The following is a 14,209-nucleotide window of genomic DNA, read 5'->3' as shown; positions in this document are numbered from 1 at the left end:
GACACAGGACACTGAGTGAGGCCCTCCACACTGCAACACAGGTCGATGGGGAAGGGTGTGTTGGTGGGGGGCGGGGGGCTGAGTCCTGTGACTCAAGGACACAGGACACTGAGTGAGGCCCTCCACACTGCAACACAGGTCGATGGGGAAGGGTGTGTTGGTGGGGGGCGGGGGGCTGAGTCCTGTGACACAAGGACACAGCAGTGGGAGGTCCACGTACAGTACCTGAGCCCGTAAAACTGGGTGGTGGCAACAGAAACATGTTAGTTAGAAACACGGAGAATGCAGAAACCCAGCTGAGAGTTAAAAGTGAAAATTTCTTTTTAGGGAAGAGGAAGTGTGTTTCACAAGGAGCCTTGTTGAGTCTTTGACTCTAGAGGGATGAGGTATAGCTTCCATAAGAATAAGGAGCAGGGCAGTGTGTTCGATTGGATTCCTTCCGCTTGGGTGGAAAGATGCGGTGTGTGTCTGTGTACCTGTCCTTCTGTGACTCTTCTGTCCGTGGAAGGACGCAGGAATCTGGTACCACGGTTTCCTGGGGGGGGATTTGGGTGTGGGCACAGGGCAGGGAGGAAACTTGTCACTATATGTTCTTGTGCCTCTTGAATAGTGAATCGAGTATGTGGAATACCAGTTTAAAATGTTTTTAATTTTAAAAAGTGGTGGAAGGAGGACTTGATCCGAGTTCAAGATGGGGCTGATGTGAGCCGGTCAGAGAGACCAGTGGGGGTGGGGGTGGGAGGGGCGCGGTGGCCCCACCGTTAGCCCTGTCCCCGCGGGGCCGCAGTTGAGGCTCTGCCAGTCTCCCTGGGGCTTCCTTCTGTGGCACGTCGAGGTTGTTTAGTAATAACTGTTGGAAGGGTGGTTAGGAAGGTTCTTGGACACGTAGAAGAGGGGAGGGGCCAGGGTGTTTGGAGGGCACTTGGGCAGACATTAAATAAATGGAGGCTGATCGTACAGGGAAGGGAGGGACAGACCCGCAGGTGTGGACGCCTCATGGTCAGCTGGTGACAGGATAAACCAAGGGCTGCAACTGCCCCCAGGGACCCGGGATTCAACACACAGGTTGTCGTTAGCGCCCTGTGACGGGAAGTCCCCTCCTGAACGTGCTCTGAGGTGGGCCGTTTGCTTCTGTTCAGGGAGAAACACCGTTGCACACAGCCTGTCGGTATGGCCTGGCCAACCTTACCGCAGAGCTCCTGCAGCAAGGTGCCAACCCGAACCTGCAGACAGACGAAGCTCCGCCTTTGCCGAAGGAGGCCACGTCTGCGACCAGCTCCGTGGACAGTGTCTATCTGCAGACACCACTGCACATGGCCATTGCCTATAATCATCCGGATGTGGTGTCTGTCATCCTGGAGCAGAAAGGTGGGTGGCTGGGAACTGCTCCTCACCTTGACCTTTGAAGAGTAGTTCTGAGTCGTTGACAGTATAGTAGTTCTGAGTAGTTACAGAGTCGATGTTCCTTCCATTGGGGAATTTTCTTGCCCCCAAATCCTTCCAGGTCAAACTAGGTAAGCATGTAGTCTGGCTCCTGACCACTGTTTCCCTGTATTAGGATGGGCCTGCCCACTCCACCTGTTAGGTTTTGGTTTTAGAATCGGTGACGACTACTTTCTCATGTTGGGTGTTTTCCCAAAGTTCTGCCTCAGCGTGAGCAGTTTCCGAGGACCCTGCAGCCCTAGGTACTGCTCAAGCCAGCTGTTCTGTCACCTGCCTCAGCCTCCCCGGCAGGTGAACCATGGGAGGAGCGGGAAGGAAGACCAAGGGCAGCCCCTGCCGTGGGAGGCCCACTTCCCTCAGAAAGTCCTCCTCGGGTTTTCCTCTTTCCTGTCCTGGAACTTGTTTTCCTCTTGCCCCATCCTTGTGAAGGTCAGCATGTTCAGCCTTGTGCTTGTGGAAGGAAGCGAGATTTTAGGTAGAGTGCACCTTTCTCTGGGTCCTCACGGGAGTGGTAAGATGGTAGGAAGGCAGTACCAGGCCATGGTTTTGACTCTCGTAAGCAGTTGGGTAATCATTATGTGTTTCAATAGTGGGTTTGTTTTCCTTTTGTGAAGATTCACTGTTTTAAGCTTTAAAAACTCTTCTGTTTTTCCCATAAGCTTTGCTCCAAAATACCAGGTTTCTGGGCTTCCACCCCCGACAAGATTTATGAACTCTCTTTGTATAGAGGTGATTGTATTCTAGCCAGTCTGTTAGTCGGAAACTAGCTCTTATGCTCTTGGATACTTTAAACGTGGTCCATGGGATGGTGAAATCAAGTGTTTGTTAACTTTAAAACTCTTAGCTAATGCTCTTCATGCCACCAACAACTTGCAAATCATTCCGGACTTCAGCCTCAAGGATTCCCGAGACCAGACGGTGCTGGGCCTGGCATTATGGACTGGTAAGGGGGTGCCTGAGGCTACCGGCGTCTGCAGACAGACCTGCCTAGGAAGGGTGGAGGAGAGGGGAGGGAGGGAGGCATGGAGGGGCTGGGCTCATCATTGGGTTTGGGTCAAGCCTGTAATACCCTGTGGAAACTGCTGGCTTTGAGCAGTCGAGAAGGGGTGTGTGTTGCAGTAAGATGTGAGCACGTGGGGCAGTCAGGGCCTGTTTGTGTCCCAGGCATGCACACGATCGCAGCCCAGCTGCTGGGCTCCGGGGCCTGCATCAACGATGCCATGTCGGACGGGCAGACCTTGCTGCACATGGCCATGCAGCGGCAGGATAGCAAGAGCACGCTCTTCCTCCTGGAGCACCAGGCAGACATAAACGTCCGGTAGGCCAGAGCAGCCTCTCCGCCGCAGTACCCGCTCCCGTTTCCCTGAGACTTGCGGGGTGGTGGAGGGGAACCCTTCGGGAGCAGGCCACGGAACCGCCCAGAGCTCGTTGGAAGAACAGTCCAGAAGCCATTGTTGAGGGAGGGATTTCATGCATAACGAAGAACAGTCCAACAGATGAGCTGTCAGAAAGCCTCGGGGGAGAAACACAGACTGAAGTTTCTGTTATTTCTGTATTTTCAGAGGAATTTATCTCCAGTGTCAGGTGACCCTGACTGACTGAGGTGAAAGACGTGTTTTGTCAAGTGGGCAGCCGTGATGGCATGTTATTGAGATGCTCTTGGAAGCAGCTGGATGCCCGAGAGGTGTCACCGTGCTGGGGTGTTGGTCCCCTACCTTCTGGGTGTACTAGGATGGCACAGCTATATATTTTTTTTTTTAAAGATTTTTTATTTATTTATTTGACAGAGAGAGACACAGCGAGAGAGGGAACACAAGCAGGGGGAGTGGGAGAGGGAGAAGCAGGCTTCCCGCAGAGCAGGGAGCCCGATGTGGGGCTCGATCCCAGGACCCCGGGATCATGACCTGAGCCGAAGGCAGTTGCTTAACCGACTGAGCCACCCAGGCGCCCACAGCTATATTTTTTAAAAAGGCAGAAGGGACAGATGCTCTTGACAGGTTAAATTGCTCTGAAAGAATATTGATTCTTTCGTGAGTCGTGTGGGTTCTGGCCTCTGGGATGTCCAGAGGGCGCGCATTATCGTTTGGCTCCAGCTACAAACGTTGGTTTTGGTGTGCGTGTCCTCACAGGACTCAGGACGGGGAGACAGCCCTTCAGCTGGCCATCAGAAACCAGCTTCCACTCGTAGTGGACGCCATATGCACCCGGGGAGCGGATATGTCCGTGCCGGATGAGAAGGGGAACCCCCCACTGTGGCTCGCCTTGGCAAACAGTCTGGAGGACATCGCCTCTACCCTGGTGAGATGAGCGGAGCTTCCGCCTCTGGTTACATGTGGTGGGGGTGTTTCGTGTCCAAGACTGATTCAGTGCCTGCCTAGCAGGGAGCAGGAGATCTGCCACGCAGCCAATTGGGTCAAGGATGAGTGGTGGAAAGTCCTGTTAAAGAAACTTGCAGTTCAGCGTAACCTTGGCCAACACTTTCTTGTAGACTGTCTTTGCCAAAACTACCAAGAAGCCAGAGAGCTGAGGTGCCTCCTCGGGAGTCCTTGGATGTGGGCTGCCCTCACTCTTACCGTAGTGATAAGTCCCCAGATCTCTGGTTTGTTTCCCTTACTCAGAAGACAGGCCCAGGAAGTCCTCATTCAGGTTTCTGAAATGTGACAGTGCATTTTCCAGCTGGGGGTCTCACCCGGTTGTGCTGAGATGACCTGTGAGTTCCGGGTGTGTTGCTGAGGCCAGGGGAGTTGTGTGTGTTTTTTCTCCCTCCTGGGACACAGCTCCCGAGGGCGATGATAAACTTGTCTTTCTGTCTTTCTTGTATTTCCCAAACCCGTCCCACAGGACCTGGCACAAAGCACATTTTAATCTGTGTTTGTACAGATTAAAAGAATTAGCAGTTAATTTCAACTGTATCTCACCTGAAAGAAATGAATCTAATGGTGTACTCAGAGCTCAGTGATAAAATGTTAGACTTTGCTGGGCAGTGTTTGGGAGTACCCTGTGTTTTCTGCAGGTCAGACATGGTTGTGATGCCACGTGCTGGGGCCCGGGGCCCAGTGGGTGCCTGCAGACACTCCTGCACAGGGCCATTGATGAAAACAATGAGTCGACCGCCTGCTTCCTCATTCGCAGGTCTGAGAACCCCAGGTGTCTCCTCGTGTCTTATTCAGCTGTAGTCTTGGCGTGCCTTGGCTGGTCTGATGTCCCCGGTTAAGGCACTTGACCCACCTCTGAGGAGAAGGGCTTGGGTGCCCCATCACAGAGTCTAGAAGCTGAGCCAGCTTCCTGCTCTGGAGGCCATAGAGGCTCCCAGAGTCCAGTCAGACCAGTTCACACCATGCAGCCAGGAGGCTGGGGTGGAGGAAACCAGATGGCCCCTATGGGACCCCCCCCCCCCCAAAGGTGCATGAGTCCACAGCACACTTGGGAGTGCAGTGTGCCTGGGAGGAACTTTTAGAGCAGTGGTATGTAGATTGTAAGTGCATACAGATCTCTTGGGGGAACTTTGAAGAGTTCTGGTGCCCAGGCTGCCCTAAGACCAAAGAAGAATTGATGAGAGTGGGACCCAGACGTCAGTATTTGTGACCAAGACAGTAGTCCTGGCAGCAGCAGCTTTTTCGTTGGATGAGGCTGCTACTGTGCATTTATCAGCAGGCCTCTGGCTGGGTTGGAAGCCTGGCTCTTGAAGCCTGCCTTTCATCTCCCTGTTGCTTTCAGTGGCTGCGACGTGAACAGTCCCAGGCAGCCCGGCCCTAATGGAGAAGGGGAGGAGGAGGCCAGAGATGGGCAGACCCCCTTGCATTTGGCAGCCTCCTGGGGGCTGGAAGAGACGGTCCAGTGTCTTCTGGAATTCGGTGCCAATGTAAACACACAGGTATGGAGAATTTCTCTTTCCAGGGAGATGGATGCTGGCCACAGAATTAGGGAAATCCCTTAACTGCCAGAGTCCTTGCAGACTCTCGGTCTTGGACCTCGGCTTGGCTGTGAGTGGGGCTGAGGGACAGGCGGATGGAGTGACTTCTTCTGGGTCATACAGCCTGCCTAGTAAGTATAAGGCTTTCAGGTGAAGACTCTCCCACTTTGTGCCTCTGTCCTTTCTACAGTGGGAGGAACATTTCTCCAGCTTCTCTTTGCTTCTTACCTCCATTGGTTATACCTTTCCATTGAGAGAGTTTGTGTCCTGGTCTCAAGCTGAGCACTGTGTTGAGAATGTTCCGGTAGCTCCGTGGGGCACCCCTGAGTTATGTTCCTTGGTGCTCTTCGGTGTCCTGGCCTGTGAGGACTGACGTAGGCTGCGGGGTGGGGAGTGGTCTCAGAGGTGAGGGTGACCGTACGTCTTCTAAACCAATTACGCTTGTGTCCCTGCGTCACCGGAGCGTGGGGGTGATGGCATTGGCTTCTGGTCTCCTCTGGGCTTGGCCTCTTTAAAAGCTGATTTCAAACACAGCGGGGCAATATTGGTTCCCAGAACCAAATTTGATTTTTCCTGAGTTTCTCTTTTCATCTGGACACTGAAATTGTGCTTTGTCCCTGTAGGATGCAGAAGGAAGAGCACCTGTCCACGTGGCCATCAGCAACCAGCACAGCGTCATCATTCAGTTGCTGATATCCCACCCCGATATCCACTTGAGTGTCCGCGACAGACAGGGGCTGACCCCTTTTGCCTGCGCCATGACTTACAAGAATAACCGGGCAGCTGAGGCCATCCTCAAGCGAGAGTCTGGGGCTGCCGAGCAGGTGAGGGACCCGCCCCCAACATTCTGCACGGGGCCCGAGCTCGGGGGAACCCGTTACGTGGACACTAAACAGATGGCCTCAGCCAAACAGGTCTCCCAGCCATAAAGACATTTGTGTTGAAATTACTCTCCCCTTTCTTGAAGTCTGGCCATTCCAACGGACTGTCAGTGCCAGGTGAGGCCTGGCTGTCCGTGTCAGCCACGCGGTGGTGCCACATACACAGGGAGGTTGGAGGTGGCCAGGCCCCAGGAGAGGAGTTCTGTGGCATGCCCAAGTGTGTCATCCTGTGCTCTTGCTTGGCCTCATTGCCTCGGTAACAAAGGTCTTCAGGAGATTTGAATTGGACAGGAGGAGCTTTTGGTGTGGAGTTGGGGCAGCTCTCCGGGGAGAAGGCTTCTGAGGGGTTGTCACTGTCCAGCGTAGCAGGCTCAGGCTTTCCTTCTCTGTGGTTCTTCCGCAGCTGCTCAGTGCGGCTGGTGAAGTGCTGCCCTGCGGTGCGGACTGGGCGGGCAGTGCCAGCCGCGGCTGGCCCGAGGCGGGGCTGGGGTCCCATCCAGCCCGTAGAGCACTGCCAGGACCCAGGAGAGGCCGCTGATGACAGTGGTGTGGGAACTCGGCAGCTGAACAAAACGAAATGCCGGCACGGGGGAAGACCGCCGCTTGGGCGCTCAGGCTACCCCGCGCCACTTTCTGCAGCGTGTGCGTGTGGCCGAGCTGTGTGGGTGCTTTCGCATGCTGGTGAACGGGTAGCTGCTCAGGCGTCCTCACATACGAGTGGGACAGGCACCGTGGATCAGAGCCCTTTGTAGAGACACCGCCTCGGACGGTGGCACGTGCTGTGCGTGTGCACGCGTGTGCCCCGCGAGCGTGGCATGTTGCTGCCCCCTCACTTCTCCCGGGCACTCACGCCGACACGATGGCTCTGGTAACTGCGGTTTTTCTGTGGTCTGGTTCGAGTGAGCTCGTCTGCTGCGTGTGAGCAGAGCAGCGTCTGCAGCGCGCTGGACGCTCCCTCCGCCGTGTGTGTTGCTGTCCTGTAGCTCGATAAAGGAAGAAATGTGGAGCTGCTCAGGGTCAGGCTGGTGTTGCAGCTGCGGGGGGAGGGTGCCGGTGCTTGTCCCGAGCTAGAGCAGGGGACTCCGCGACTCGTCTTCGCCTTTACCTTTTTCCCCGAGCACCCCTTCCTTTTCCTGCCCTGCAGGGTGTCTCTTGCTCAGCTTTCCAAATCCGCTTCTGCTGCCGGAGGGTGCCAGGGCCACGCGCGCGTGCTCAGGTGCACACGTGCGGAGAGGGTCTGTTGCGGGGGCACGTGCAGTGTTGGTTCCTGGGAGGGAGCCTCCTGGACCCGAGGGGTTGGTGACACCATCACCCCTGGCCCGTGCTCAAGGAGGCACTCTTGCAAGGGGAACCCACTAATGTTTGGGCTCCCACTTGTTGCCGTAGGTGGATAACAAGGGCCGGAATTTTCTGCACGTGGCAGTTCAGAACTCTGATATTGAGAGCGTCCTGTTCCTGATCAGCGTCCAGGCTAATGTGAATTCCAGAGTCCAGGATGCCTCCAAGCTGACCCCTTTGCACCTCGCCGTCCAAGCAGGCTCAGAGATTATTGTCCGCAACTTGGTAAGTGTCGCTGAGACATTGCGTGTGACTGTGGACCCCGGGTCGTGCCGCGTGCAGAAGCTCTCATCACAGGTGTTTTGCCACGTTTTTGAAAGGCCGGCATGAATTTGGGGTGCTAAGCCAGTGCCCTTGGGAAAGCAGGTATGTCTGTAGGCAGAGTGTCCTGAGAGCCCAGCAGGCAGCGAATGCAGCGAGTGCCGGGGTGAGGCCTTGAGGGAAAGCAGGATTCGGGGGCTGAGGCAGGCCCGGCCGTGAGGGAAGGGAGGCCCACGTCTGTGTCCGGCACCGGGCATGCGGCAGGTGCCCTCAGCCCGCTCCCACGTGTGTGCATTTGCGTGCTCTCTTTTTAATTAGTCTTCTTTTTTTTAAATTGAGCTATAATCAACATAGAACATTATATTAGTTTCCGGTGTACGTCACAGGGGTTCGGTATTTGTATATAGTGCAAAGTGATCACCACAGTAAGTCTGGTTAACATCTGTCGCACAGAGTCACAAAAATTTTTTTCTTGTGATGAGGACTTTTAAGATTTACTCTTAGCAACTTTCATATATGCAGTATGGTATTAACTGTGGTTCTCATGCTGTACGTTACAGCCCCAGGGCTTGTGTATTTTATTTATTTATTTTTCTTTTTAAGATTTCATTTATTGAGAGAGAGAGAGAGCACAAGCAGGGGGAGCGGGAGGCAGAGGGAGAGGGAGAAGTAGGCTCCTCGCTGAGCAGGGAGCCCGAGGCGGGACTTAAGCCCAGAACCCCAGCACCATGACCTGAGCTGAAGGCAGATGCTTCACTGACTGAGCCACCCAGACGCAGACGCCCAGGACTTAGTATTTCATAACTGAAAGTTTGTACCTTTTGACCCCCTTCACCCATTTCAACACCCCCACCCCATCTCTGGAAACCACCAGTCTGTTCTCTGTATCTATGAGTTTGGGTTTTTTGTCTGTTTTTTTAGATACTGCATATAAGTGGGATCATATTGTATTTGTCTTTCTCTGTGTGACTTACTTCATGTAGCCTAATGCCCTCAGGTTCCATCCATTTTGTTATAAATGGCAGGATTTCATCCTCTTTGATGGCTGAGTCATATTCCATTGTGTATTTACACCACATTGTTATCCACTCATCAGTCGATGGACGCTTGGGCTGCTTCCATGTCTTGGCTTTACTTGTAAATAATGCTGCAGTGGACAGGGGGTTGCAGATAGCTTTTCAGAATAGTGTTTTTTTCCAGCAACACAGGACGTGCACAGCTCTGGGGGTGGCCTGGGGGTGGGTGGGCTGTGGGAGGGGGCGGGGCTGCAGGCCCAGCCCTCCGTGACGGGCCGCCTATGCATCTGTGAGGACTCTAGCTGTGCAGCGTGAGGTGGGCGCACCTGTGAGGAGAAGGTGGGGTCCCAGACTCGGGAGGCGGCTCCCTCTCCTTTCTGTGGAGAACTCTCAAGGAGACCAGAAGCAGGTCTAGATTATCAAAGTTAACGTGGTTGTTAAGGTGGATAAATACCCAGTAGTGAAATTACTGGATCATAGGGTAGTTCTATTTCTAATATTTTGAGGAACCTCCATACTGTTCTCCAGAGGGGCTGCACCAGCTTGCGTTCCCACCAGCGGTGCACGAGGTTCCCCTTTCTCCGCATCCTCCCAACACCTGCTGTTCCCTGGGCTGTTGATTTTAGCCATTCTGACAGGTGTGAGGTGGTATCTCATCATGGTTTTGATTTGCATTTCCCTGATGATGAGTGATGTTGAGCATCTTTTTGTGTGTCTGTTGGCCATCTGGATGTCTTCTTTGGAGAAACGTCTGTCAGGTCCTTCTGCCTGTTTTTAAATCGTTTTATTTATTTGCTATTGAGTTGTAATGAGTTCTGTATGTATTTTGGATATTAGCCCCTTACCATATATATGATTTGCAAATATTTTCATTCAGTAGGTCATGCCTGTTCATTTTGTTGATGATTTTGCTGTGCAGAAGCTTTTTAGTTTCTGGCCTGACTTGTTTATTTTTGCTTTTGGAGTCAGATCCAAAAATCACCGCCAAGACTGATGTCAAGGAGCTTACCACCTCTCAATTCTCAAAACCACCCAGAGAGGTGTAGGAAAATTTTTACATTTTACAAAGGAGAAAATGTAAGCTCAGAAAGAACTTTTCCCCCAAGATTATGAGGTAGTCAGTAGTGTGCCTGGGATTTTAGCCATTTCTGTTCGACTGCAAAGCCTGCCTTTTCCAGTGTGACATAATGCCACGGAGGCCAGGGAACGGTCTGAGCAAGGGTGTGGAGACTAGAAAGTGCATGGGGGTGCTTTCACTAGAAAGGTTTGGTTGACATTTGGGGAGAGTGTAGGAGATGTGGTTGGAGGGGCAGGTAGGGACCAGATTGTAGGGTGTGACACTGCAGACCAAGAACTGTGAGCAGCCTTTATCCTTTTGGTGAGCAGAAGCCAAGCAAGTGTTTGAGCTGAGAGCACATCCAGGGCGAAGGCTTCATGTCACCTGGCCGGCTGCTGTCCCATCAGCCCCAGTACATGCTGCACAACTAGCCGGTGGGGCACTCGACTGGTGCTTGGTGTCCTACCTTCTTTTTTTTTTTTTTTTTTCCTTTTTTAAATTAGTAAGCTCTGTGCCCAGTGTGGGGCTTGAGCTCACAGCCCCGAAATCAAGAGTCACGTGCTCTACCGACTAGAGCCAGCTGGGCACCCCTATCCCATTTTTGTTTTTGAAAAAGACTTCTTCGAAAACCTTTATGACTTGTTACGTGTTAGAGCTGAGAGAGCATTAACCTCTGTGGTGGGGTGTGAGGGCGGTTTCCGTGAGCTGGGTTGGAGAATGGTTGGCGGGGGGTCAGACTGGGTGTGGGGACCAGCCACGGGGGCAGAGGTGGGCCTCAGAGTAGCAGGCAGGCCATGTGTCCATCCGTCTGAGAGCCTCGACAGGTTAGAGGGTCATGATCAAGAGTCCCACGCACCACTGACTGAGCCAGCCAGGTGCCCCTCCTATATTACTTCAAGGTCGCGGTGCTGCCTCCCTGACCTCACAGGTGGTGGGAGTCCCTGGAAACAGCTGATCAGACTGTGGCCGTGCAGCCTCACGTTGGAGCCTGTTTGCCTCGGAAGAGTGCCTTTGCCCAGACTTACCCCCCTCTCCCCGGTTAACCAACCTGAGGTTAGCTGTGAACCCCAGCACATGCATGCAGCACTTGTGTCCACGGATGCCCCTCTCTGTCCTCCTGGACCTGTGCATGCTCTCACTGGGCGCCCAGAGGTCTGGGGAGGCTGGGACTGGGAAGGCAGGGTCCGAACCAGAGCCGCTCAGCAGGGCCTTGGTCTCCCAGAGGCAGTGTCCGCACACGCAGACGCCAGGGTGGCCTCAGGCCGTGGGGGGAGCACCGTGGGCTCTGGCTGCAGACTGGAACCCTGTCAGAAAAGGAATGAGTGGCAGGATATTGTCAAAAGGTCCTTCCTGCTTTTGATTCTGTAATTCTTTGGGTTAATTTCTTAGTTTAAAAAAGTAATATAGGGGGCGCCTGGGTGGCTCAGTCGGTCAAGTGACTGCCTTCGGCTCAGTCCCGCATCGGGCTCCCTGCTCCTTGGGAGCCTGCTTCTCTCTCTCTCTCTCTCTCTGTCTCTCATGAATAAATAAATAAAATCTTTAAAAAAAAAAAAAAAGTAATATAGGAGGGGCACCTGGCTGGCTGAGTCAGTGGTGTGTGGGACTCTTGATCTCGAGGTCGTGAGTTCAAGCCCCATGTTTGGTGTGGAGATTACTTAAAAATAGAATCTTAATAGCAACAAAAAATAATATAAACATAGTATATGCTTATTGGGGAAAAACATAAAGCATGTAAGGATAATGAAGCAGGTCGTGTCTCCCTTTTATCCCCGACTCCTTAGAGTTTGGTATATGTGCTTTTACACACCTTCAGAGTGTGCGTGCGTGCATCTCTCTCTCTCTCTCTCTCTCTGCTGACGGGATCATACTGTCCTACTGTCTTCGAACTGGCCTTTTTTTTACTTACTCTATCACAGACATCCTTCCGTGTTTAACCATAAATCTTTATCATCTTAATGGCTACCTATTATATTGTTCAGACATCCTGTAATTTTCATAACTGAACCCTTCTTGTGATCTCATTTTGCTACTGTAAGCAGTGGACACCCTTATGCAGTATGGTGAATGTCACTGTCATCCTGCGTAGTTTATATCCAGAAGGCTTAGATGTAGAGTTTCTGTGTCCTAAGGAATGGCTTCTTCACATACTGATAATTGCCGCTTTCCGCTTGGGACGGGTTTGGCTGGCTTATGTCTCTCCAGGAGCGTGTGCGAGGCCCCTCTGCTCCCAGTGGTGCCAGCCAGGCGGATGTGCGTCTGGAGACGGGCAGGCTTGGCCCCCGTGAGTGGGGCCTTCGCTGGTTGTGGTGGAGAGGCTGCTCATGTAATCAGCTTCCACAGCTTCTTGCAGGAGCCAAAGTGAATGAGTTAACGAAGCATCGCCAGACTGCCCTCCATCTCGCCGCCCAGCAGGACCTGCCCACCATCTGCTCCGTCCTCCTGGAGAACGCAGTGGACTTCGCTGCTCTGGATGAGAATGGAAATAATGGTAGTCGCCAGTCATCCCCCTGTGCCCCATACTGAGTGCCCTCAGTAGTGCCCCCAGTCTGGAGGTGGAGGTGTGTGACACCCTGATCCTCCCCCCCCCCCCCTCCCCCGGGGTGGGCTAGTTACAGCAGCAGAGCTGTAGCAGGGAGGGCTCTGGGCTGGGCGTCTGCCCTCCCATGGACCATTCCTGGGCAGCTTTCCGTCTAGAGCCCTAAAGCGGTTTGCGGTAAAACCGTGAAGTCTCAGCTCTGGGTGATTGTGGAAGCAGAAAGCACAGTCTTACGAGGCTGTATGCACAGCTCCGTCCTGGGGGTGGTGAAGACTGGAAGGGATGGCTGTGTGAGTAGACAGGGGCTGCTCCAGCCTCGTCCCGTTCCAGGGGAGGTTTGTGAGCCGTCCATATTTCCTGTGTGGGCTCCTGGGCTTGCACAGTAAGAGGGTTTACTCTCCAGCTCTTCATCTTGCTGTCATGCACGGGCGGCTCAACAACATCCGGGTCCTCCTGACCGAGTGCACCGTGGACGCTGAAGCCTTTAATCTACGGTGAGTTATGTGTGGTCTGGAGCAGAGGCCTGGGCTCCACGTCTCCTGGCCTGCCCCTCACAGCTGCGGTCACTGTGCCTTGCAGGGGTCCCTGGTCCACGCTGTAGAACTAACTGGCCACAAGAAACAACAGATGTTGGAGAGGTTGTGGAGAAAGGGGAACCCTCTTACACTGTTGGTGGGAATGCAAGTTGGTACAGCCACTTTGGAAAACAGTGTGGAGGTGCCTCAGAAAATTAAGAATAGAGCTACCCTATGACCCAGCAACTGCACTCCTGGGTATTTACCCCAAAGACACAGATGTAGTGAAAAGAAGGGCCATATGCACCCCAATGTTCATAGCAGCAATGTCCGCAATAGCCAGACTGTGGAAAGAGCCGAGATGCCCTTCAACAGACGAATGGATAAAGAAGATGTGGTCCATATATACAATGGAATATTACTGAGCCATCAGAAAGGATGAATACCCAACTTTTACATCAGCATGGATGGGACTGGAGGGGATTATGCTAAGTGAAATAAGTCAAGCAGAGAAAGTCAATTATCATATGGTTTCACTTATTTGTGGAACATAAGGAATAGCATGGAGGAGAAGGAAGGGAAAAATGAACAGGGGGGACATCGGAGGGAGAGATAAACCATGAGAGACTATGGACTCTGAGAAACAAACAGGGTTTTAGACGGGAGGCGGGGTGGGAGGATGGGTTAGCCCGGTGATGGGTATTAAGGAGGACACGTACTGCATGGAGCACTGGGTGTTACACAAGAAGAGTGGATCGTGGATCAGTACATCAAAAACTAATGTACTGTATGGTGACTAACGTAACATAATAAAAAAAAAAAAGTAACTGGCCACTAGGGCACTTGACCAATTTTGGTACCTCGGAATGTTTCTTTCTGAAAAATAGTTTGTGGAAAAACTTCTGTGACCTACTAGGTGTCCTTAAATTTATCCGGCATCACAGAGTTCAGGTTACATCTTCTGTGCATGGGGACTGTGGCTGACCTGTAACCCAGCTTTTCCCACTTGCTTCGTCAGAGGCCAGTCACCACTGCACATCCTGGGGCAGTATGGCAGAGAGAACGCGGCAACCATCTTCGAGCTGTTCCTGGAGTGCATGCCTGAGTATCCTCTGGATAAACCGGACGCGGAAGGAAACACAGGTACGTCAGCCTGTGAGGATGTCCCGTCTCGCTGGGCTCCCGCTTCCTGGAAGGACAAGAGCCCGGGCGCACATGCCACCCTCGAAGGGCGCTCCGCCTGGCGCGT

General features: G+C 53.0%; 1 protein-coding gene across 1 annotated transcript in view; it reads left to right on the top strand.

Annotated features, from left to right (window-relative positions):
- ANKFY1 (ankyrin repeat and FYVE domain containing 1) overlaps positions 1 to 14,209 on the top strand; it is an 83,405-nt gene that overhangs the window by 64,622 nt on the left and 4,574 nt on the right. Inside the window, exons 12-22 of the mRNA XM_045890153.2 lie at positions 1,140 to 1,368; positions 2,288 to 2,386; positions 2,608 to 2,761; positions 3,573 to 3,741; positions 4,457 to 4,575; positions 5,161 to 5,317; positions 5,980 to 6,180; positions 7,624 to 7,800; positions 12,250 to 12,397; positions 12,849 to 12,939; positions 13,979 to 14,103. Of these exons, the coding sequence (XP_045746109.1) occupies positions 1,140 to 1,368; positions 2,288 to 2,386; positions 2,608 to 2,761; positions 3,573 to 3,741; positions 4,457 to 4,575; positions 5,161 to 5,317; positions 5,980 to 6,180; positions 7,624 to 7,800; positions 12,250 to 12,397; positions 12,849 to 12,939; positions 13,979 to 14,103 (1,669 nt within the window). The remainder of the gene's footprint in view (positions 1 to 1,139; positions 1,369 to 2,287; positions 2,387 to 2,607; positions 2,762 to 3,572; positions 3,742 to 4,456; positions 4,576 to 5,160; positions 5,318 to 5,979; positions 6,181 to 7,623; positions 7,801 to 12,249; positions 12,398 to 12,848; positions 12,940 to 13,978; positions 14,104 to 14,209) is intronic.

The sequence above is a fragment of the Mirounga angustirostris genome, unplaced genomic scaffold (genome assembly GCF_029215605.1).
Source record: "Mirounga angustirostris isolate CCGP_5_RB_7025 unplaced genomic scaffold, mMirAng1.0.hap1 SCAF_17, whole genome shotgun sequence".
Taxonomy (NCBI): Eukaryota; Metazoa; Chordata; class Mammalia; order Carnivora; family Phocidae; genus Mirounga; species Mirounga angustirostris.
This window is presented reverse-complemented; position numbering and strand designations above follow the sequence as displayed.